Source organism: Globicephala melas, chromosome 15 (assembly GCF_963455315.2).
Source record: "Globicephala melas chromosome 15, mGloMel1.2, whole genome shotgun sequence".
Classification (NCBI taxonomy): Eukaryota; Metazoa; Chordata; class Mammalia; order Artiodactyla; family Delphinidae; genus Globicephala; species Globicephala melas.
The window spans coordinates 16,264,273-16,287,083 of NC_083328.1; the positions used below are offsets into that span (position 1 = coordinate 16,264,273).

Here is a 22,811-nt window from a genome sequence, read left to right on the forward strand (position 1 = left end):
ATTCTATACAATTAAGAAGTGTCTCTGAGTTTTACAATATCCCTGGGAGGCAGGCGTTTCCCCGTTTTACAGAGGGGAAAATGGACTCAGTGAGGCGCAGTGATTTGGCCGAAGTCACACAGCCAGTGGGCGGTGTAGCCCGGGGGTTCAGGCTTGCTTTTGCAGCGCCGCAGGACCCAGCACACGATGAGGATCCGAGCCAGGCGGGAAGCGGCGGGAACTCTCGCCATTTCTACTCGGTAACTGCCGCAAAGCCCAGCGGACATCGACTAGAAAGAAGAGCGGGCGTCCACAGACTGGAAAAGGGAAACGAGGGGCGCGTAGAAGGAATTTTGGGTCTGAGCGGCCACCGTAGTAGCGGCGCTCTGATCCCCATGACAACAGGGAGAAGCAGCGGGAGGCTTCTGGGCGGTGCAGTAGCTGCGGCCGATTGGAGCAAACAAGGAGCGGAATCCGTGAACTGCCCGCGGCCCCGAGGGCGCAGGTGATGGGGATAGGTCGTTGGAGGGAGCCCGGGGTTTGGGGACAACGGTAGGATGTGGCCAGGGTCGGGCTGGGGCCTGCGAAGGAGGCGCTGCCCCGAGTCCCCATCATCGCTGTCCGGACCAGGGACCGTCGTTGGGCCTCAGTTTCCCCAAACGGGAAATGGGAGGAGGAGAATGGGCATCCCAGGCCAATGGCCCCTCTCAGTGTCTGAGGCCCAGGACTTTCTCTCCTCTGCAGCTCCTGGACTGACTGGCGCTGTCCTGCCCAATGGACGTGAGTCCTACCCCTCTCTGGAGCGGCCCCCTCAGCGCCCTCCACTCACCCTGACTTTGCCTGCCTTGGAGCCTGGACTGGAGAGGGGGCTCTTTACCCAACATAGACCCTTCCAGCTCAGGACAAGAGCTGTGAGACAGAAAGAGAGTTGCAGGGACGGCCTTCCCATGGAAGGGCACATCCCACTCTGGCAAGATGAGGAGCTAGCCAAGCAACAGAGAAGAAAAGGCATCCCAGGCAGAAGGAACAGCATGGGCAGAGAGGTGGGCGTGAGGGAGAGGCCAGGGCATTTGGGGAACTGCTAGGACTTCAGTATGGCTGGAGTGTAATGGGGGAGAGGGAGAGGTAGGCAGGGCCAGATTGAGGCCTTTGTCGCTGAGATAAGAAGTTTGGACTGAGTCGGTAGGAGCCATTGATGGACCGCAAGGGAGGGAGGGATACGCAGGACAGCTGGTGTGGAAAGGGTCACAACTGCAGGTTGCAAGACAGTTAGAGGCCAGTACTGTGGGCTGAGGGATGGTAAAGTAGTGCAGTGGAAGCAGAGACAATAGATCTGTTTGGAGAGGCATTCTGAAAGGAAAGGCAATAAATCTTGGAAAAGTCTAGAATGACCAGCAGGTCCTCGATGGTGCTGAAATGGGGATGACAAGAGAAAAGGCAGGTTTGGGGACAAGACAGTGTAGTCCTATTCACTCTCTCCCCACCACCTGGTGGCTGTTCCTCCCCTTTTCCCAGCCACCTCCCGTGTCCCTCCTGGTATTTCTGTGTCCCTGCAGCCCCTCCACATCTCCTCATCACCCCTTCCTCCTGTGCTGTCCAGGCCTCCTCTAGCCCGTGGAATCCAACCCCGGCTCCCGTCAGCAGCCCCTCCCTGCTGCTCCCCATCCCTGCCATTGTCGTCCTCGCTGTGGGCATCTATTTGTTGCTGCTGGGCCTAGTGCTGCTGACTAGGCACTGCCTGCTGGTGAGGGGCCTGGTGGGGGCTGAAGGGTGGGCCTGGGGGAGGAGGAACCTGGTCAATTTTTCCCCTCATTTGTAGGCCCTTACCCTGAGACACCTTTACCATTTAGTCCCCGCATCTGTCCCTTTCGTGGGACCAGGAGATCCTCTTCTCGTCCTCAGCTGAACCTTCTGCTGCCCCTCTCCCCAAAACTGAGTCTTGGCTGTACCTCCCTACCTGCCGCCTGGCCCAGAGCTTGAGCCCTGCCTTCTCTTAGGCCCAGGGCTGCTGCACAGACTGCAGCTCCCCCTGCAGGAAGCAAGGCGCCTCCAAGCCCCAAGACTGTTGCTGGACCTGCGCAGAAGCCTGTGACTTTCCTCTGCCCAGCCCAGCCCACTACCTGGATGCCTGCTGCCCCCAGCCCGCCGAATCTGTGAGTTCTCGTTCTGGCCCGTGAGTCCTGATCTTGGTACTCTCTGTGCATTATTTATTTATTTTTTTCCGGTACGCGGGCCTCTCACTGTTGTGGCCTCTCCTGTTGCGGAGCACAGGCTCCGCACGCGCAGGCTCAGCGGCCATGGCTCACGGCCCCAGCCGCTCCGCGGCATGCGGGATCCTCCGGACCGGGGCACGAACCCGCGTCCCCTGCATCGGCAGGCGGACTCTCAATCACTGCACCACCAGGAAAGCCCTGCATTCATTTTTTGGTTCAACAAAATTTATTACTGAGTACCTATTCTAGGCCAGGCACAGTTCCAGGTACTGGGTCAGGTGGAGACAGCCAGAAACAACATATCAGATATTTTCTGGTAATGAAAGCTACTTGGAGAAAGGAAAATAGGGCAGCATCTGGAGAAAGGTAATGTATGTAACATGTAGGGCACATTTCTACTTCTGAAAATGGTAGTTAAAAGAAAAGACAGCCCCTCACAGAGCTCCTTCTGTTTGGAGAGTAAATACGATGTTCTAGATACTGTGCTACCTGATTAACAACCCCGAGAGCTGGATATTTTTAAAAACCTATCTATATGTATTTTTTTTAATTACAAAGTGTGCATGTAGAAATACATAGAAAGTACAAGTCACTTTATAAACTAGCTCTCTAACCAAGGTTGCTACATTTGGTGTATGTCCCTCATATACTAATACACATACAGTACTATCACTGTTGTCTTTTACTATTGGTAAAAATGTAGTCATACCACATATACCACACAGACTATTTCCTCACATCTGCCACTTGCCCTTTTTAACGTGGCATCACACCTTGGTTACCTGTCCATGTTTTTATCCTCCTTTTGCAGGGGAATAAATTGGCTCAGGGAAATTTAATCACGTTTCCAGCATTCCACAGTAGAGTCTTGCACAGCAAATTGCTCCTTCATGTGTTGAAACAGAACCCTCAGGGAGAAGCCTGGCTCACAGAGGACAGGCCAATTTTGCATTTGTGGCTTTAAAGCCACATGTTAAGTGTAATTGACCACCTTCCTAGGCTCTGATGATTTTGGGCTCAGAGATGTAGACAGCAAAGCTCCTGCCCTTGAAGTGGGGACCTTCCCCAGGGAGGGAAGAGTGAGGGGAAAAGACCAAGCAAATTCGTAACTTGGGCAGACTGCAGTTGCAAATCCCTGCAAGATGTTTTGAGTTTCAAAATAAATTATGGGGCAAGGAGTTCTCCTCTTTCAGGTAATCTGCGTCTGGTTTCCCAGGGATAGCCTGGAGATGGGGCCCAGGGCTGGGGCTAGGGGGACAAAGGGGCAAAAGGAGAAGACCCTGGGTCCTCAAACCTCCTATTCTATAAGAAATGCTCAATTGCACAATGATTTCTGGCCCCCTCTCCTGGGGACACCACTCCCTTCACCTTCTGTCCGCGGGGAGGGAAGAGTCAGAGGCCTCTCTTCCTCCTTGAAAGTGAGGTGCGCTGTCAGGAGGGACTGGCTCCTCCCACTGCCGCCTCCAGGGCTGCAGGGCGTCCAAGCTGGAGACCTCAGGTCCTGATCCTACCCGGCTTCTGCCAGAGCCAGGAAGGATTCTAGAATGACGAATGGTCATTCTTTCCTTGAGCTGTCTTTCCACAAGGCACAGTAAGGCCTCTGTGTTCTTCAGTTTCCTTATAGTAACAATAGCCACCACAAGTACTCCAAAGCTCTTGGCTTCCTCACAGCTGTAGAAACTGAGGCTTACAGAGGCCTGAAGCCTGGGTGGAGACACAGACCCGGGCTTCTCTTTCTCTCAGGGAGAAACCTGCCTATGTTACTTCTTTCACAGGAATGTCGTGAGGACCTAATTCATTCATTCATTTATTTATTCACTTATGGAAGATTTATGGAGTCACTGTTGAGGCACTGTGCTGAGCCTTGGGGGCGCAGTGGAAACAAGGTAGACACGGCCACCACGGGGCTTACATTCCCGCAAAGGACAGAGAAATAAGTAGGCAATGTGAGAAATTGCCTCACATTCTGAATCGAGGGTGAGAAATGATGCAATCCAGGGCAGTGGTTGGTTCTCAGCCCCTTGTGTGATCAGAAGCTGGAATGAGGCTTAAATGGGAAGCCAGGCATCCAGGCCCCATGCCCAGCAGATCTGGAATGGGATCAGAATTTGCGAATCTTTAACAAGTTCTTACACGACTGACACATACCACCAGGGTTAAGAGCTATTGCTGAGGGAAAAGCGCTGTGACAGAGGAGCTCCCTTTTGCTGAGAGCTCCCTCCCTACCAGGCACCGTGCTTCGTGCCTTCCACTGATTCCCCACAGTGACCCTGTGAAGTAGGTGTTATATTTAAAATATATTTCAGAGATGAGGAAACTGAGGCACAAATCATGAATTAGCCACACCTGGGCCTGAACTAGATTCAAACCCTGAGCTCCAAACAGTAACGATGGCTGGCCTTCACAACTTCAAAGTGAAAGAAATCAGAGTGAAAAACTACAGGCCTAAAGAAACACAGGGCTTAACAGTCATGTGGAGCCCTTGTTTAATGTACTTAAAAAGCAGATTCCTTCCAGAAGCCACAAGGCTGCCTGTGAGAGTCGAGATATCCATTAGCTAGTTATTAACAACTAGAGCCAAACCCTTCCTGGGGGCAGAGCCAAAAAATGCTTTTAATACCCTCTTCTCTGAAGCGAGAGCAGTGGGACCTCTCTCAGCCCCCAATTCTGCGCACAGAATGACGGTGCAAGTCCTCCAAAAACCCACAGAGTTGACTTCAGCCCAGACTGGGACTCCCCAGAGACACCCCAAACCACACCCCCATCAAACACAAGGAAGCCACCTCGCTCTCTCCCCTCCACCATGATATACTTCTACCTCTTTCTAGAGAGACAATTCTTTTAGCAGGAGCAGATGCCCTCCCCTCACCGGAGCCCCTGGTGATATCTGATCTCACCAGTCATCGGACACTGCACCCCGAAACCTCAGCTCTTCTAAAGGTCATTCCCCTATTCCTGGCTTGGCCCGGTGTCTGATTGAGCTGTGCAACTGTGACTGTCACTAACTCTGCCTTAGGCCTCAAGGAGCCAGCCTTGTCACACATCCTGGGTGGGTCCTATTCCAGCCACTTGGCCTGACTCCAGTCCCTGCCTGCAGCGGTGACAGATCATCCGTGTCCCAGGGCAGAAGAGGAGTGGGTCGGAGTGGACCGGTTCTCCCTTCCTAAGGACTTGCTGTTCCTATTCCCCAAGAGGCAGACCTTCTGTCTCCCCTGGGAGATGAGAAGCCCTCTTCTTCCTTCTTTGCTTAAAGAGGGAAAAATGATATGCTTTGATTGATCCATTCATTCAACATTCATCTGTATCTCAGACACCTGCTGAGCGTGAGTCCCCTGGTAGCTCAGTGAAGACGGGAGATGAACTGTCCCTGCCTTAGCAGACCCTGAAAGAAGCTGCTATTCATGCCCCTGGGAAGCAGTTGGTCAGGGGGCATCTCAGGACTGGGAGCAGGCAGGCCCAGACCCATCCCAGCCCCACTCCTTCGTTGTATTCCTTTGCACGATCACTCCCCTCTCTGAACCTCCGTTTCCTCTTTTGTAAAGAGGCCCTCTACTCAAGGTTCTGATAAATAAAAGAGATGTAACTCCTTTTAAACATTAAAAAATTAAATCTGCAAATTACCATTTTTAAGGAAAACTAGATTTTAAAAATCATTCATGAACATAGTCTGTGCCTGGCACAGAGTAGGTGCTCAGAAATAGAGGATGAATGAGATCCAGCTTCGTCTCAGGCCAAGGAAGAAATCCACAAAACCAACAAGTTGTTTTCATCATAGACAGTGTGTGTGTGCTTTCCCAGTCTAACGACTTTGAATTGCGTGTTATAAGAGAAACATCTCTGAGCTGAACATTGTGGGTCCAGGGCCAGCTGTCCTCTGGTCCTCAGTCTCCTCATCCATAAGATGGGAAGAAAGAAAGGACCCCCCACCGCCCACCGAATGATTTCTTCCAGCTCCTGAACCCAGCTGTTAGGAACATTGCCTCCTTGCTGATTTCTCAACAGCAGAAAGAATTGATTTGTTCCGAAGAATGGTGAATGGCACCCTCTGATCCACTGGGCAAATGGGACTTTGCAGGCCACTCTGTTCCCTTCTCCCCTGAGAAGGAAACAGCTTCAGGCTCTGGTCCCCCTTCCTCCTGCCCAACTCCCTCACCCCGTTCTCCTCTCCCTCAGGATTGGGCCCCTCGCTGCCCTCGCTGCTGCCCGCTCTGTGACTGTGCCTGTGCGTGCCAGCTTCCTGACTGCCAGAGCCTCAACTGTCTCTGCTTTGAGATCAAGCTCCGATGACAAGACGCAGGGTCCCTGCCCTTTGGGGAGCGGCCAGCTCCCAGGGCCCACAGGCCCTGTACCCTGAGGGGCCTCAGGACACTTTTCTCCAGGCTATTGGAACCACAAATGGACTACCCAGCTCACCAGCCTGGCAACCAGCAGTGGAGAGCCTGCCTCCCTGCAGAGTGGGACTCAAGGAGCCCTCCGCCAGCGGCATGGCGGCCCCTTTGGAGGGCCAGAAGAGAGAGTGGCTGGTGCTCTGCCAGGTGCCCCTGCCCTCCTCTCCCCCTCTCCCAGTAAGTGATCGTATTTGAAGGTGAGGGTGGGGGACACTGCTCACCACAGTGAGCATTATGGGACAAACTTGGGCCTTGAATATCAGGGTGTAGGGGTACCCCAGGCACACCCTGTCCATGGACTCTTGGTTATTCTGAGGTGTGAGTGTAGTGCCTGCATCTGCTCTCCCTCTAAAGAAACAGGCTCCGGAGAATCACAGCAGCCAGCGAGAGGCCCGGAGTCAGGGGAGCAGAGGAGACAGGGAAGGCCACGGATCTGAGTCCCCTACCCTCCTTTCCTCCGCGCAGATCCCTGTCCAAAGATTTCTCCTGACAACCTTTTGAGGGCATCAGTCTGGATTTCCAAGGAAGAAATTTCCTCTGAAGTACTGGTGAGTGGACAGGGGACCCTCCCCCCACCCCCAAAGAGGCAGGCCCACAGCTTCCTCCCCATCCTTCACTTTAGGCCCCCAGCTGGCATGAATGTCAGGAGCTTCAGGTTTCCCTAAATATAGATCCCCTGCCAGGGGATCTGTGGTGAGGAAAGGGCAAGGGTCACCGGAGAAGGTCGGGGACATTGGTTGGGGGTAGGGCAGGAGCTGCCTTATAACCCAGCCCGGGTGTGGCCTGACTCACTCGCTGCTGACCAGGCTCTGCCCGCTCCTTCGGCCTCCTCCTCGCAGGTGGGCGCCAGCAGGACGGAGCGGGGGTGGGGCTGGGCTGAAGGCGTCGGGATTAAGAGGGGAGACCTGGCAGGTAGGATGGGGAGGCTAGAAAAATATCTGGGAGGCTGACAGCGGGCGGACGGATTTTATTTTGGAGAAGGAAGTCAGTGCCAGGGAGAAGTTTCGCAGGGACTCTGGCCCCGCATCCCCAGACTTGCTTGGGCAGAGCAGTAGCCGGCGGGTTTCCGCTGGGTCTGGCTTTCGGGGGGCGGCCCGGGCGGCAGGAGCCAGACCCGCCGGAATGGGGCGCAGATGTCTCCCCGCGGGACACCCGGAACCGCTGCCGCCTCGCCTCCGCCCCTTGCCAACCCCTGCCGTCTCCTCGCGCTCCCCGTGCGTGCCCTCGCCGCCCTCTCTTCCGCCGGGGCTTGCAGTCGCTTGACCTCTGGATTCGGTTACAACGCGACGCACGCTGCCTCAGCGCAGCCGGAAGCTGGGGCTGCCCCGGGCCGCTGGACTGGGCCCCTGGCGGGGGAAGCTGAGCCTCAGTCTTCTCGGGCTGTGCCACCCGCTTTTCTCCGACCCGACCCCCACCGCATCCCCATCTCTGCCGGTGCCCCAAATCGGCTGAGTCACAGCGCCCCAAAGCACGCCAAGCGGGGGGGGGGGTGGGGGGAGGAGAAGGGAGAGGGAGGGGAGGGCCCCCGCGACCCGCGGGATGTGGCCCGAGTCACGTCCGAGGGGGACGGGGTGGGGGAAGGGATCGTGTTCTCGCCGCACTGTCGTCGCCCAAGCGCCGCCTCCGGGCTTCGCCTTTCGGGGGGCGGTCTCTCGCACAGTCCCTCGCCTGCAATTGGACGCCGGGGCGCCTCCGGCCCCCTGCAAAGGGAAAATCTCCGCGGAGGGTGGAGCGGTGCCTTTATAAGGCGCGGCACCACCTCCTTCCCGCCCGTCCCCGCGCGCCTCCCCCTCGGGAGCTGAGTAGGCTGCGTTCCCCTTGGAACGCGCCTCAGAACCAGAGTCCCGGTGACGACTGCCGTGTTCGCTCCTTCAGTCCACTCGCCAGCCCGCGGCTCTCCACCGCTGCACCCCGCCAGTCCGCCCCTCTCCTGTGCCAGGTGAGCGCCCCTCGCCACGTGCGAAGGTCAGGGAGAGGGTCGTGGGGAAGGATCCGGGATGTAGTGGCGGGTCGGGCGTCCGCGCGGAGCCCCCCCACCCGGGCCCAGCATCTCCCCTCTCCACCACCACCCACACCTGTGCTCCTAGCCCAGACTCCCCAACTCTTCCAGCTTGAGCTCCCGCGGTTTGCTGCGCAGTCCAAGGGCCGCTCCGCGCTGAGTCACGGCAGGGAGGAAGGAAGCAGGGCGAGATGAAGTACCATTTCCCCCTCCCCTTTTCTTGTTAGGACTCTTGGTGCAAGTATTATGGCCCCTTTGCCTCTGCAGGGATCCTAGGAGGCCCCGAGGGGTGGGGGCCAGCTCATATACTGCCTCAGGGTTCCCGAAAGCGGGTGGTTGGTCCCTGTCCTGGGAGGCGGGTGCCCCCGCCGAGCAGGGGAAACCCCTCGGCAGCTTCTGATGCCCCATGAACACTTTTCCCTATTTTTCCTTATCGGGTGACCTTGATTCTGAGCCTGGAACAGCTGCAGCCGCAGAGGAGACATGAGCATTTTTCAGGGGAGGGGGTGGGCGCTTGCCTTCCCTCCACATTCTCTCACCCTGTATGACCAGTGAGAGCGACAAACCACCCCTTTCCTCCACCTCGGGCTAGGCTTCCTCTGCGGCCCTTTTCTGGGCTTCTGATGACCCTCCTGCCTTTTTCCTAACACCCTTTTTCTAACAACCTCCCCCCACCGTGGGGGGAGAAGCCTGACCTTGAGGTGTCCTTGAGGCCATGGAGCCTGAGCCAGCCCTGGGATCTCTGCAAGGAACACTCCTGTAACAGTCAGAAGATCTGGGTGCTACGCTCACATCTGGCTCTAGGGTTGCTGTGTGGCTTGAAACACAGACCTTTTCCCTTTTCAGGCTCCTTTCAGATGAGGAGGTTGGGCCTTCTGCCTTCTGCACAACCTCTAATTCTAAAATACTCTGGTTCGGTTTTGCTTCCAGGCAAGGTGACCCCATGGCAGAGCGCAAGCCAGGAGGGTCCGGCTTCCACGTGACTTGCCTGTCCATGGCTCTGGCCTATTCCCTTTACTCCAGATGCCAGTATACAGCCCCACCCTCAGCTGGGCAACACCCAGCAACAGAGTTAGGAAAGGTACAGGAGGCAGGCCTAGTATAGGGAAGTCAGGTGTAGGGGAGAGCTGGGGACAGCAAGTGTCCCTTGCCCTGACCTCCAGGCAAGGGGCCTTGCTTGTTGGGAGACCACGGGAAGACCCTGCTAACTAGCCCTCCCTGGTCTGTCTCCTGCCCAGGAACCGACAGGCACCATGCCCCACCAATACCCAGCACTGACCCCGGAGCAGAAGAAGGAGCTCTCTGACATTGCTCACCGGATCGTGGCTCCGGGCAAGGGCATCCTGGCTGCAGATGAGTCCACCGGTGCGGGCAGGACACAGTGGGAGGAGGGCCCCAGGTTGGGGGTGATAGGCTGATCCCCTTATTCCCATGTGATGCTTCCCTCCAGGGAGCATTGCCAAGCGACTGCAGTCCATTGGCACCGAGAACACCGAGGAGAACCGGCGCTTCTACCGCCAGCTGCTGCTGACTGCCGACGACCGCGTGAATCCCTGCATTGGGGGCGTCATCCTCTTTCATGAGACGCTCTACCAGAAGACAGATGATGGGCGTCCCTTCCCCCAAGTTATCAAAGCCAAGGGCGGTGTTGTGGGCATCAAGGTGAGGGGGCTAGGCCTCAGGGTGTGAGATGTAAGATGGATCTGGGGGAAAGAAATCCAGAGTAGCAGGCTGGGGGATGAACTTCGGGTCGGAAGCCTGGAGACTTGGGTGGAGTCTGCCCCAGATCACCTCCAAATCGCGTGTAAAAAAGCTAGAGACATGTGGGACCTGCTTGGCATTTTTAATCCTTGCAATTGTGAGAGGCAGGTGTTACACTTATTATACAATTGAAAAACTAGACGCTCAAGGCCATGAAGCGTTTTGCTCATAGGATTAGTAAGTGGTAGGAGCCCCGGCTCTCTGTGTGTGTCCTGCTCTATAGGATCAGATAACGTGACTATGTGAAACATTTGCAAATCAGGAAAGATACTTGAGAGAGGAAGTAAAGCGGGGACAGGGCGGGGCTACAGAGGAGAAAAGGGCACTAGAGATCACTTCCCTGTCCTGTGTTGTTGCCCCACTCCAACAGGTAGATAAGGGTGTGGTACCCCTGGCAGGAACAAACGGCGAGACAACCACCCAAGGTGAGAACCGTTTAGCTCCCAGCCCTACCCACCAGCCCACCCAGCTCGGTACCCCTCTGGGTGCCCAGGGTGTGTGGGAGCCACGTGCCCCCTCCTCTGCCATGCTTTGATTCCTCTGTCCCCTCTACAGGGCTGGATGGGCTGTCGGAGCGCTGTGCCCAGTACAAGAAGGACGGAGCTGACTTTGCCAAGTGGCGTTGTGTGCTGAAGATAGGGGAACACACCCCCTCCACCCTCGCCATCATGGAAAACGCCAATGTCCTGGCCCGTTATGCCAGCATCTGCCAGCAGGTGGGCCTGTAGGTCCCCAAGAGGCCACTTCCCACCTCTTTCCATTCCAGCATGTCAGCTAGCCTGCCACCCATGTGCCAGGCTACCTACCTTCCCCAAGGCAACTGCCCCGGATCCTCACCACGCACGAGGCTTGGGCCCGTGGAGGGCTCTGCAAGCAGAAGAGCAGAATAGGGGTTGTGCAGGTGGATCTGGGGAGATGGCTGATCTCCTGCAATCGGCCAAGGGCTGTGAAGCCAGGGGTCTCTGTCGTCATGGAGATAAGATCTTGGTCAGTGGCTGTGGAGAGCCGTAGGTGGGGCTCTGGGTTAGGAGGCCTCAAGGCTGCCCTGTCCCTCACCCCACAGAATGGCATTGTGCCCATCGTGGAGCCTGAGATCCTCCCTGATGGGGACCATGACTTGAAACGCTGTCAGTATGTAACCGAGAAGGTAGGTTGCCTGCCTGGGCAGTGAGGTGGGCTAGAGAGCTGGGCTGGGGGCTCTGGGGCTGACCCCCGTACCCCTCCCTGCTTCACCCCACCCCACTTTGGTCCCGCCCTGCCGTAGGTGCTGGCTGCTGTCTACAAGGCTCTGAGTGACCACCACATCTACCTGGAAGGCACCTTGCTGAAGCCCAATATGGTAACCCCAGGCCACGCCTGCACCCATAAATATTCTCACGAGGAGATTGCCATGGCAACTGTCACAGCACTGCGTCGCACAGTGCCCCCCGCTGTCCCTGGTGAGACCCACACCCTCATCTTGACCTCTGGGAGGTAGACAGACTGTACCCATAAACCTTGTGCCCATGTGCTCTAATTTCCAGGTCAGCTTCTAGGGCCTCCTACCATTCCCCCGGGTCTCTGACTACAGCCCCTACCCCCATTTCACCCCCTTCTTCTACAGGGATCACCTTCCTATCTGGAGGCCAGAGTGAAGAGGAGGCATCCATCAACCTCAGCGCCATCAACAAGTGTCCCCTGCTGAAGCCGTGGGCGCTGACCTTCTCTTACGGCCGAGCCCTGCAGGCCTCTGCCCTGAAGACTTGGGGTGGAAAGAAGGAGAACATGAAGGCTGCCCAGGAAGAATACGTCAAGCGAGCCCTGGTGAGGATGGGGCAGGAGATGGGCAGGGTGCTGGGGTGGATGGGATCTGAGAAGGAACCTTCTCACTCTGGCTCCTCTCCCCTTTTAGGCCAACAGCCTTGCCTGCCAAGGAAAGTACAGCCCAAGTGGTAAGGCGGGGGCTGCAGCCAGTGAGTCCCTCTTCATCTCTAACCATGCCTACTAAGCGGAGGTGTTCTAAGGCTGCCCCCTCAACACTCCAGGCTCTGCCCCCTCCCACACTCACTCTTGAAGAGAGGGGGCCTCAACCGGGGCTCCAGGCTGCTCTTTCCCGTCACTCTTGCCTCCCTCGTGACATTGATGCCTGGTGTTGTCTGTGTACGCTAACTCCGCCATTTCCAGCCTACTGCCAATAAACAATTATTTAAGGGGGAGTCTGTTGTCCATGTCTGTGGTGTCTAGGGCAGGGGAGGGCTGGGGGAGGTGGCAGAGCCCAGAGGAGAAAGCGCCCTTGCATTATGTTCTTCCTTCTTGAGCAGAAAAATAGGTGAAGGAGGTGGACTAGTTTAATACTTTGTTTAATACTTGCCCAGGGCTTCAAGAGAAGGGCTTGTGAATTTTCTTCCAACCACCCAGTGCTCTTTTCCTTCTACCAGCAGCATCTGATAAGGCTTACAGTGGGGAAGCGCATGTGTAACTGCTGGTCTTAGGAGGCTGCAGCCTCAGCCTCAGTTTTAGGCCCAGAACTCACAGGTGTAGAAGGCCCCTGTCAAAAAAAACAGCCACTGACAGAAACTAAGATTTCCTGAATCTATAGACCGTACAACATGATAAGTATTCTACAGGAGTAGGTACTGTTATTCCCAATTTGTCCTTAAGGCGATCTTGCCTCACTGTTTCTTGGTTGAAACAAGATTATTAATGCATGTCTTCTTAATCTGCACTGTTAAGCTTGTTTGTTTTCCCATCTTAAAAGGAGATGGGATTAGAACTGACTTCTTAGACTCTGGGCTGTGGAACCCCTTGAAGAACCTGGAATCCTCTCTGACATCCACTTCAACAACACACACACACACACACACACAACTGCGGAGCTCAGGTTCCAGGTTAAGAACTGAACCTCTGTGGCTTCTGCATTCCATGAAACCAGAATGAGGGCCCTGCACTTCCCTATACTGTGCTTTGAACCCTTCTCCGTTCACCCAGGCTGGGGTGTAATAGTAACTATATCAGATCTTTTTGGGTATTAAAGATCTTAGTCATAACCAACGACATAGTCCTGCCACTTCCCAAATTTCATGATGTGGACCATTTCCTGTCTGAGCTCTCCTCTAGAGGGGGAAAAAAAACTTCACCTTTCTGATCTCTGGACCTACTGAATCCCTATAGTCACTGCATAGAAACTTAGTACCTTGTAGGAATTTCAGAACTTAGTCCTTTACCTTTCTCTGCACATTTGCATCTGTTGCCTACATCCAAAACAGAACTGGTGTCTAGTGCCCCTTAAAACTGTGGCCTCACTTCTGTGCCTAGCCTCACTCAGCTCTCTGTGAAACAGTCTGAAGTAAAGCAACTAGAAATTGAGGGTCCATAGAAGATAGCAAAAAGGACATTCCAAAAGGGCTCTGACACCAGGAAGTTTGTTTAAAGACCAATCACTTCCTCTGCGTGCAGCAAGAGACTAGGGAAGCAGAGGACATCAAATGTCAGTTTGGGATGTTTTATAAAGTTTCTAATGACAAAGCGCCAGAAAGAGTAAGTGACAGAAGAAGAAACTAGAACTGAGGACACAGCTTTCCTGGGTTCAGATTTCAACTTTGGGGACTTCCCTGGTGGTGCAGTGGTTAAGAATCCACCTGCCAATGCAGGGGACACGGGTTCGACCCCTGGACCGGGATGATCCCACATGCCGCGGAGCAACTAAGCCCGTGCGCCACAACTGCTGAGGCTGCATGCACCCTAGAGCCCGCGAGCCACAACTACTGAAGCCGGCGTGCTGTGCTCCACAAGAGAAGCCAGCGCAATAAGTCCGCGCACTGCAATGAAGAGTAGCCCCTGCTCACTGCAACTAGAGAAAGCCCGCAGGCAGCAACGAAGACCCAACACAGCCAAACAAACAAAAACTTCAACTTCGATTCAAACCCAAAGTTCTTAGCTATGCAACCATGAACAAGTTACTTAACCTTTTTAAGCCAGTTTCCTCCTCTAAAAAAAAAGTAAAACTGCAGACAATAAGCAGCTGAGGGGTTTCAAAGGGACCATTCTGGAATCGGGGAGGTCATGTTAACTGAGGTATAGACTTGGTGTGGGGAAGGTGGACTCCTCCACTTCTAATTTCGGAGGTCCTCCACAGCAGAGACTTCTCTGGGGCCCTGGAAAGAGATCCGGACTGGAATTCCTTCACCATTGAACGAATACTTCTGTATGCCAACTGTTCCAGGCCTTGTTCAAAGTAAGCACTGGGGCTGCAAGTGTTAACAGGGCAAAGTTCCATCCCTCAGGGATTGTAATGGGGGAGGCCTGCTAAAACAGGTAAACAAAAACGTGTAACTTAAAGTTACAGGGTGGAGTCCCTGCTTAGCTCCAGTTTCCCTCACTGAGATGGGGGGACAGGACTGAGGCTCCCCAACATCCCTCGCAGCGCCAATCGGCTTAGCCCACAATCACTTCCGTCCGCTTGTTGCCGACATCCGGTTCCTTGGGCTCATTTCCATTCCCAGGCTTGAGGGGGTGGGGTAAGGGTGAGGCGTGGGAGGGGGAGTGTGTGTATGACGCCACGTCCGGCACGCGGCGGAACTAGTCTTCCTCTGCTTCCGCGGCGGGGCCGGAAGTGGAAGAGGTGGTGGCGGCGGCCCAAAGCGGAGGGAAGGGGGAAGTCAGGGACCCCCGGGAGCCGGAGCCGGAGTTGCCGCGGCGGTAATAGTCTGAGACCCCTCTAGGCCACCGTACCCCGCGCGGGCCCTTTGGGCTCGACGGGAGTTAGCGGGGGTGCTGCCCGGCCTGTGGGACGCTGGGGGCCCGGGAGCCGATGTGAGGAGAGGCGGGAGTGGGGAGGCCGGGCCAGCTCCAGAATCGAGTTGCCCCCGACCCCGACCCGGCGCCCCCTAGGGACACTCTGATCCGCGGGCTTGTCTTCGCCTTTCCCAGGAGACCCCTGTGCGGTGCGGAGGGGGCGGCGGCCCCGGCTCTGACCCGCGCCGGGGGGTGGGCCATGGCGGAGATCAGCGACCTGGACCGGCAGATCGAGCAGCTGCGGCGCTGCGAGCTCATCAAGGAGAGCGAAGTTAAGGCCCTGTGCGCTAAGGCTAGGTGAGTCCTGTGGCTCCGGGGAAGAGAGGCCTGGGGTTCCGGCCTCGGGCAAATCCAGCTGAGAACTTTGGGCCTGGCTCCTCCTGGAAGCTTTCCTGGAGAGGAGCGGAATAGGGCCTCTTCCCTCGAGGAGCAGCCAGCCTGTTGGGGGAAGACAGACCTGGATGAAGTCACTTGAAGTATTAGATGATGTGTTTTCAGTGGAGTTAGTTACAGAAAGTACTTAGGAAGCTCAGGGAAACAACCCTGTCTGTCTGGGGGGGAACAGAGAACGTTTCTTGGAGGAACTTTGGGATAGACCTCGAAGAATAAGATGATAAAAGGGAGTGTCAGCAAGAACAGGAGTTCAAGGCAGAAAAACTAAAGACTCTGTGGTTTACAGTGTTCTTCTAATTCCAATAACAACCCTAAAAGGTGGATGGAATTGATCCCATCTTACAGGTGAGGACTCTCATATTAAGCAATTAAGGGATGGATCATGAAGCCAGTTCTCCATGTCCTGTCCCTTTTCGGGCCATAATGCAAGACAGTGGAGTTGGATCACTCTCATATTCATTGTGGGAGCCTAGGAAATAGTAGCCAATAAGCCAGAGTAGAATTAAGCAAGGTGTGGAGGGAGGCCCAACTCAGTTCTGTGGCAAGTAGGGTGACGTAGTGATGAAGAACCAGGTTTTGGAATATGATGGCACTAGGTTGGAATCAGCTCTGCCAACTTCCTCGCTGTGTTGGTGATGTTGAGGTCTCTGAGACTCTGTTTCTTCATGTGGGGATAATAGTACTTAATAAGATGGTTGGTGCTTGGGATGTGCTTAGCATAGGCTTTGGTAAAATGTAAAATGCTGGACAAACGTTGGGTGTTACTGAAGTTATTTTGTAGGAAGAGGGCAATGCTGATATGGACAGAAGTTATTAGAGAAGGATTATGAGAGAAGGTGGCCTTGAAAGGTGAAAATAATTTGGATGGCTGATGGGGGCAGGCCCAGTGAGGAAGGGCATTCCTAGCAGGGTGAGAATAGGAGTGGAGCCCTGAGATGTGTGGGCAGCGGTAAGGAGACCAGTTACCTGCCTCCTGAGGAACTTTCCATGGCTTCCACCATGCTGGAGAATTGTGGGGAAAGTGCCAGCAGAACCACCCCACATTGATGGAACGACAGGCCCACTGCCAGCCTGGCCTTGTACTGCCAAAGAACTTGTATCCATCTCCTTCCCACAGCCATCCAGTGAGGTTGGAATTATTAGGCCCATTTTACAGAACAGGAAGCTGTGACTCCTTGAAGCCTAGTGATTTGACCAAGGCCACCCAGAGAGAAAGTGGCCGTCGGGCTCTTTGCTTGGCTTTGCCCCACACAAACCTGTAACAGCCGGACAGGTCCTGCATGGATTTGGTGAACAGGCAGGGCCTGCTTTTAAATGCTCATCTGTGGCTCGTCATGTATTCAGTCTTCATTGCTCTTTGCAGCCCTGTGGAATAGGCAGGGCATGGGGTGAGTTTTTCACAGAGAGGACACTGAGCCTCAGAGAAGATAATGTCTTGCCCCTGGTCTCACAGCTGATCGGCGGGGAGCCTGGTTTTGGATCCAGGTCTTTGGCCATACTCCACGCTCACTGACAGCCAGGCAGACAGACATTTAGACTCTGTGAGAGGCAGCAGGGGGCTACTGAGGGGTGGAAGGGTCCTGCCCAGCTCCTAAGATGGAGCTTGGAGGTATTAGGCTCAGGCCTGAGGTGGCCATTGTAATCCCAGGCCCAATCTGGAGGAGGACCAACTCTAGCACCTGGCCATGGCCTCCTGAGGACCCACCAGGGGCCCAGGCTGAGGCTGGTCGTGTCAGGAGCTTTTGCTTGCTCAGATGGTATGGAGGCTCAAAACCTTGGAACTACAGAGGCCTGGGAGCTGAATTTGCTCTTGTGAAAAACATCAGCACATTAGAACGGCCGAGGGTTTTGAATCGGGGGTGGTCTTCGGTAGGAAGTATGGCCTTGTCACCTATAAACAGTGTGACCCTGGTCAAGTCACTCTACATCTCCAAGTCTTTGAAATCCTTACGGAGCCTGCATGAGATTCTTCATATCCAGGGTCAGGGTCTGGCGCTTTGGTCGGCAGTGTTCGTTGTGGAAGTGAAGGTGAGCAGGTGTGAGCCGTGAGAGGGCTGGTGGTGTGCTGCAGGTGACAGAGCTGGGGCCTGGTTCCCACGCTGTGCTGAGGCCTTGCTGGCACTGAGGTAGGTTGCAACCCAGAGTCTGTGGAAGGGGCTGGTATAAAGTCTCAGGAAATTGGGTCCCCGAGGTTCCAATTCAGCCACTCTCCAGCTTTGTGACCTTGATTCTGACCCTTTTTTCTCTAAAGCCTCAGTTCCTTTGTCAGATGAGGATGGAAGGAACCTCCCGAGTCAGTTGGAAAGGTCATTATAAGCAGTCACGTGGCGGATGTTTGGCACAAGACGCAGTACAGGTGGGAGAGCCTTGCTGCTGTTTGGCCCCTTGGGCCACCGCCAGCGCCTCCTGCCACTCCTGGAAACCGAGGCACACCTCCCTGGAGCCACCTTAGTCATACAGAGCACCCTAAGCCCAGGGAACTCCTGGTCTTGTGGGAGGGGACTGGCAGAGAGAGGGCTGAGCAAGTGCCTCCCACGTCAGACTAGCTTGGTAAGGGCCACACTCTGGAGCAGGCTGCCTTGGTTCAGTTTCTGCCTGTGTGACTGGCCGCTTTCTTCATCTGAGCCATAGGAATCATCACAGTGCCTGCCTTCGAGGGTGGTGGTTTGATTACCTGCATCATCTGTGCAGAGCTCTTACTACCGTCCTGGCACGTGGTATGAACTGAAGTGTTCACGGCTGCTGTGATCATCAAGGACAAAATCTAGAAACACGGCACTACTTACTATTAGGTGTCTGTAATGGACAAAGCAATGTCATGTCAAGCTCACTCAGGTAGAAGTTGACTGCACTGCAAGGAGAAAAGGAGGACAAAGTCCTCACTTCCTCTAAATAAATAATAGAAAAGCATCAACAGCGTATCACTTTGAAGGTGCCTCCGACGGCCGGCCTGCCCAGGGCACCAGCCCTATGACTTGGGACAGTCCGGGAGGAGGCCCCTGTGGTGGGGAGAGAAGGGCTGTAAGAGCTCAGCCAAGGGCACGGACTCTGAGCAGAGGGCCCTGTGGAGAGGAGGAGGAGGACATCTGTTTTCTGGGAGTAAGTGCTGGCTGTGTGAAAGGGAGCAGCATGGAGGGTCAAGGTCGGGAAAGTCCCAGACTCCTTGCAAAGGCTGAACGAGAGCTTGGGCTTTGGCCTGTTGGCAGCAGGGAGCCACACACAGAAGGGTCTCGAGCAGTGGGGCTGTGGTCAGGTTATCCTGGGGAAATTGCACACCTCCGACCTGCCCCCTAGAGGTTCAAGGACAGCCTCATATCCTCCCCTACCCCGCAGAAAAGGTCAGGAATAGGGTTGGGCTGGCTCAGCTTTGGTGACCCTGGTCTTCTCCTGTCTCCAGAGAGATCTTGGTGGAGGAGAGCAACGTGCAGAGGGTGGACTCGCCAGTCACAGTGAGTACCCGCTGTCCCTCCACAGCCTGGCTTGGTCTTTTAGGCACGTGGTCATTCCCGTTAATCTTGTGGGCTCTGAGGTCTACCCCTCATCCCTGAGAGCCCCATCTTCAGGGGAGCTTTGCTAGAAGAATTGGCTGTTATGGGCAGGGTCTTTGGAGTCGTTGGAGGGATGCTCTTGACCAGGGCAGAAGAACTCAGTTTGGTGAGTGATGACTCCATGTGTTCCTGTGTGTTATTAGTGACTTTATTCTGGGTGCCTGGTGGGGAGTAGGGAGAGGAGGGGGCCAGGTCCTCTGGGAGCTGCAGGTCTAGCTGGAAAGAATTGGCTCTAGCTCTTGCCCCCAGAATAGTTGGCACTCAGTGCGGGATGGGGGGATTGGAGTAGGAGAGTAGATTCTTGGCCCTGAGAAGCAGAGGCTTAGCCGAGAGAGATAAGGATCTTCTCAAGCAGTGGGTGTTTTGAAGGACAGCCCCTGGTAGCAGAGGCTTTCGGACTGTTGAGTTCCGACCTGCTTTCTCACTTCCAGGTATGCGGTGACATCCATGGACAATTCTATGACCTCAAGGAGCTGTTCAGAGTGAGTGTGGGGAAACAATGGGAAAGGTGACCTGGGGGATGACTGGAAGACCCCTTTAACTGGGAGTGGAAACTTTCGAGTTAGGTGAGTGGAGTGGAGGCCAGAGGCCCCTAGTCAGGTGGGCCCATTGTGAAAGAAGGGCCTCAACTGGACTGGAAATGGGCCACCACAGTGGGTCGGGGACAGTTTAGGACCAAGCAGAACCTTCTTCCTCCCTCCCCAGGTGGGAGGCGACGTCCCTGAGACTAACTACCTCTTCATGGGGGACTTTGTGGATCGTGGTTTCTACAGCGTCGAAACGTTCCTCCTGCTGCTGGCACTTAAGGTGGGACCCCCCGACTTCTGGACCCCAGACCTGGGCCACCTCAGGCCTGACCTGTCTGCATCCTTTCCGCCCTCATCTCCTGCCCATCCACCCCCAACTCTTGAGCTGTGCTGCTGGTGACGGACACATTCTGCTTGGGTGGTCAGAGAAGCTTTCCTTGACTTGGGGACATCTGATTGGGCCCCTGGAGGATGAGGTCAGAGGGACGGCATTGTAGGGGAGGAAATAGAGGCTCATCCAGTTCAGAAAGTGGCAAGGAGTTGAGTTCAGCTGGGTGCATTATCCATTGCGGGAGAGAGGCTGTAAGGGACCAGATGACAGAGTGCTCTGAGTGTCTCGCTAAGGGCTTGGTCTGTACCTGGTGGATGAAGGAGGGGCCATTAGGTTTGTAGTTGATGTGAGGGGGGCAGGAGGTGGGAGAGGATTCAGCTTTGCATCCTCTGGAGGAGGGACCGGGAGTGTGTGAGGTGGATGTAACACAGTTCAGGCAGAGGTGACATGAATCTGGGCCACGGCAGTAGTGATGAGGATGGAGCGGGGCTGGCAGATGTGAGGACATCTAGGAGCACGAGACAGAGCCTCGACCCCAGGCCTGGCATGGTGCCTACCTCCAGGTTCGCTATCCTGACCGCATCACCCTGATCCGGGGCAACCATGAAAGCCGTCAGATCACCCAGGTCTACGGCTTTTATGACGAGTGTCTGCGCAAGTACGGCTCGGTGACCGTGTGGCGCTACTGCACTGAGATCTTTGACTACCTCAGCCTGTCGGCCATCATCGATGGCAAGGTAGGCCCGCCACACAGCTCCCGGGGATGGGAGAGATGGAAGAGGCACCGGGCCTCAGCCTCCCTTCCCACCTGTCTCGCTCTCCCCTGTAGATCTTCTGTGTGCACGGGGGCCTTTCCCCCTCCATCCAGACACTGGACCAGATCCGGACAATTGACCGAAAGCAAGAGGTGCCTCATGACGGGCCCATGTGTGACCTGCTCTGGTCCGACCCTGAAGGTGAGGGCAGGAGCTCTACTCTTAGTTTAGTGGGTGACTCGGGGTCCTGTGGTTAAAGCAGGTGCCTCGAAGGGACAGCCCAAGCCGGTGAGTTTGGGGCAGAGCAGAGCGGGGCTGGTCCTCACTGGCGTCCGTGCTTGACGGCCAACTGGCTGGCACCCTTGAGGAGGAGGAGAGCATGGGGAGCCGGGTGCTTTGAGCTGGGGGATTGGTGGGGATGTATGTCATTGCTCAGGGGCTTGTTGAGGACAAAATCATCGGCTCCCTGAATGTGAAGGGGCTTCTGCAGAGGTCAGACTCCCAGAATGGTAGCCCCCTGAGGACCCCTCACTTTGTGGGCCTCCTCAGCTAGTATGGAGCAGAGCCGGGATGAAAGCCAAGCCTCCTCATCCCCGTCTAGGGCTCTTGTGCTGTAACAGCAGCCTCCACTCCCTCGCTGCCCTGTTACTACCTCCCCGCCGGCTGGGCAGCCCGGGGTCACAGGTGCTGTCCTGGTGTGGTTACTGTCAGCACCTCCTTTCGCTCTTGTGTGTACCTGTTTGGACAGTAAATTACATGGTCACCCTGACGGTGAGGTGGCTCAACTATCAGGAAATTCTTTCTTCTTTGGAGCTTATCTGCTTCAGCATTTGCTGTCCTGCCCCCAGGCTCCCTCAACGCATTCGGGCCCTGTGCTCCTGCTGCACAGGCCTAACTGGGGGAGGGACAGGGCACTCTCCTGCAAAGGGCCGCGGATAGCCACTGATGCCCTGAAGACACCCTCTCGGCATCCCTACCCTCATCTGCCTCAGACACAACAGGCTGGGGCGTGAGCCCCCGTGGGGCTGGCTACCTATTTGGCAGTGACGTGGTGGCCCAGTTCAATGCAGCCAACGACATTGACATGATCTGCCGCGCCCACCAACTGGTGATGGAAGGTTACAAGTGGCACTTCAACGAGACTGTACTCACTGTGTGGTCGGCACCCAACTACTGCTACCGGTGAGCTGCCTGGGCTGGGAGGTTGAGGTGGGGATCTAGGCTGACCCGACCCACTCCTTTAACACTGCTGCCCTCCGACTTCCAGCTGTGGGAATGTGGCAGCCATCTTGGAGCTGGACGAGCATCTCCAGAAAGATTTCATCATCTTTGAGGCCGCTCCCCAAGAGACACGGGGCATCCCCTCCAAAAAGCCCGTGGCTGACTACTTCCTGTGACCCCTCTGGCCCCTGCCCCCTCCAGCCCCTCTGGCCCCTGGACCACTGTGACTCTGCCCTCTTCAGACGAAGGCTGGGGGGCTGTCCCCGGCTATGCTGTCCCCCCAAAAGAGGGCACTTCGCGGGTGAGGACTTTTCTGGAGAGGCTTGGAGCCTTTGCTCCATGTTCCTCCTCCCGTGTCTCCCCACTTGAACCGTGAAGTTTCCAATAATTTTGTTTTTCTTTTTTTTTCTTTTTTTTTTGTTTGTTTTTAGATAAAAATTTTGAGAAGAAAAAAAAAAAAGAAAAAAATCTAATAAAAGAAGAAAAATGGTCTTTGGGTTTGTGTCGGAATTGATTGGGGATGAGCAGTGGTGCCAGCGCAGCCTGGTAGACGTCAGGACATTGACTGCCCTGGAACCCCAGTCCTGCCAGCAAGGTGCGGCTCAGGCGTCAACTTGCCCAGAGCCTCCTGGTCCCCATCCAGTGACAGTGACCGCTCCCGAGGGCTTCCTGAGTGCTAGGTAGAGGGGCGGGTTCTCAGGCAGCCCTATTTAATTCTCAGAACATTGAGTGTCAAGACACTGATTCCCCCGTTTTCCTGAAGAGGAAACAGGCCCAGAGTGTTGATTTACACGCACAAGGTCAAGCAGCTGGAAATGACAAGTCTAGACTGGGGCCTGGGTCTCCTCACAGAACCTGTGCTCACACAGCCCCACTCCGGGCCGAACACCATTAGCTCAATGTTTCCAGAACACTGATGTCTT

The 22,811-nt window shown here is 55.3% G+C and overlaps 3 protein-coding genes across 7 annotated transcripts; all 3 read left to right on the top strand.

The window, feature by feature from the left end:
* The first annotated feature begins 324 nt into the window (after positions 1–324).
* Positions 325–8,058, top strand: LOC115861171 (uncharacterized). Of its 5 annotated transcripts, XM_070043642.1 has the most exons (7): positions 325–484; positions 724–1,022; positions 1,580–1,723; positions 1,977–2,132; positions 6,366–6,757; positions 7,046–7,128; positions 7,420–8,058. In XM_070043642.1, the coding sequence occupies exons 2-5, from the start codon at positions 927–929 to the stop codon at positions 6,477–6,479; spliced, it is 510 nt and encodes a 169-aa protein (XP_069899743.1). In that variant the 5' UTR covers positions 325–484; positions 724–926; the 3' UTR covers positions 6,480–6,757; positions 7,046–7,128; positions 7,420–8,058. The 5 variants fall into 5 exon arrangements, with proteins under 5 accessions (XP_069899743.1, XP_060140854.1, XP_060140856.1 ...); XM_060284871.2 differs by having other exon boundaries at positions 7,046–8,058; XM_060284873.2 differs by having other exon boundaries at positions 724–759; positions 7,046–8,058.
* Positions 8,059–8,384: 326 nt separating this feature from the next.
* On the top strand, positions 8,385–12,535 carry ALDOA (aldolase, fructose-bisphosphate A). The gene is made up of 9 exons (XM_030871690.3): positions 8,385–8,519; positions 9,818–9,944; positions 10,030–10,241; positions 10,711–10,765; positions 10,896–11,056; positions 11,404–11,487; positions 11,605–11,779; positions 11,944–12,143; positions 12,232–12,535. The coding sequence occupies exons 2-9, from the start codon at positions 9,833–9,835 to the stop codon at positions 12,325–12,327; spliced, it is 1,095 nt and encodes a 364-aa protein (XP_030727550.1). The 5' UTR covers positions 8,385–8,519; positions 9,818–9,832; the 3' UTR covers positions 12,328–12,535.
* A 2,354-nt stretch (positions 12,536–14,889) lies between these two features.
* PPP4C (protein phosphatase 4 catalytic subunit) lies at positions 14,890–22,379 on the top strand. Its single transcript, XM_030871687.2, has 9 exons — positions 14,890–15,017; positions 15,249–15,410; positions 18,904–18,955; positions 19,486–19,536; positions 19,760–19,861; positions 20,476–20,649; positions 20,742–20,868; positions 21,660–21,849; positions 21,935–22,379. The coding sequence occupies exons 2-9, from the start codon at positions 15,313–15,315 to the stop codon at positions 22,062–22,064; spliced, it is 924 nt and encodes a 307-aa protein (XP_030727547.1). The 5' UTR covers positions 14,890–15,017; positions 15,249–15,312; the 3' UTR covers positions 22,065–22,379.
* The last annotated feature ends 432 nt before the right edge of the window (positions 22,380–22,811 follow it).

Excerpts from the sequence above, each read along its gene's own strand:
- ALDOA (XM_030871690.3), top strand. The coding sequence starts at position 9,833 with ATGCCCCACCAATACCCAGCACTGACCCCGGAGCAGAAGAAGGAGCTC. Across the intron at positions 10,242-10,710 it reads GCGGTGTTGTGGGCATCAAG|GTAGATAAGGGTGTGGTACC; the intron begins GTGAGGGGGCTA and ends CCACTCCAACAG. Across the intron at positions 11,057-11,403 it reads ATGCCAGCATCTGCCAGCAG|AATGGCATTGTGCCCATCGT; the intron begins GTGGGCCTGTAG and ends CTCACCCCACAG.
- LOC115861171 (XM_060284871.2), top strand. The coding sequence starts at position 927 with ATGGAAGGGCACATCCCACTCTGGCAAGATGAGGAGCTAGCCAAGCAA. Across the intron at positions 1,023-1,579 it reads GGAACAGCATGGGCAGAGAG|GCCTCCTCTAGCCCGTGGAA; the intron begins GTGGGCGTGAGG and ends TGTGCTGTCCAG. Across the intron at positions 2,133-6,365 it reads GCCCCCAGCCCGCCGAATCT|GATTGGGCCCCTCGCTGCCC; the intron begins GTGAGTTCTCGT and ends CCTCTCCCTCAG.
- PPP4C (XM_030871687.2), top strand. The coding sequence starts at position 15,313 with ATGGCGGAGATCAGCGACCTGGACCGGCAGATCGAGCAGCTGCGGCGC. Across the intron at positions 20,650-20,741 it reads CGGCCATCATCGATGGCAAG|ATCTTCTGTGTGCACGGGGG; the intron begins GTAGGCCCGCCA and ends TCTCCCCTGTAG. Across the intron at positions 20,869-21,659 it reads GCTCTGGTCCGACCCTGAAG|ACACAACAGGCTGGGGCGTG; the intron begins GTGAGGGCAGGA and ends CATCTGCCTCAG.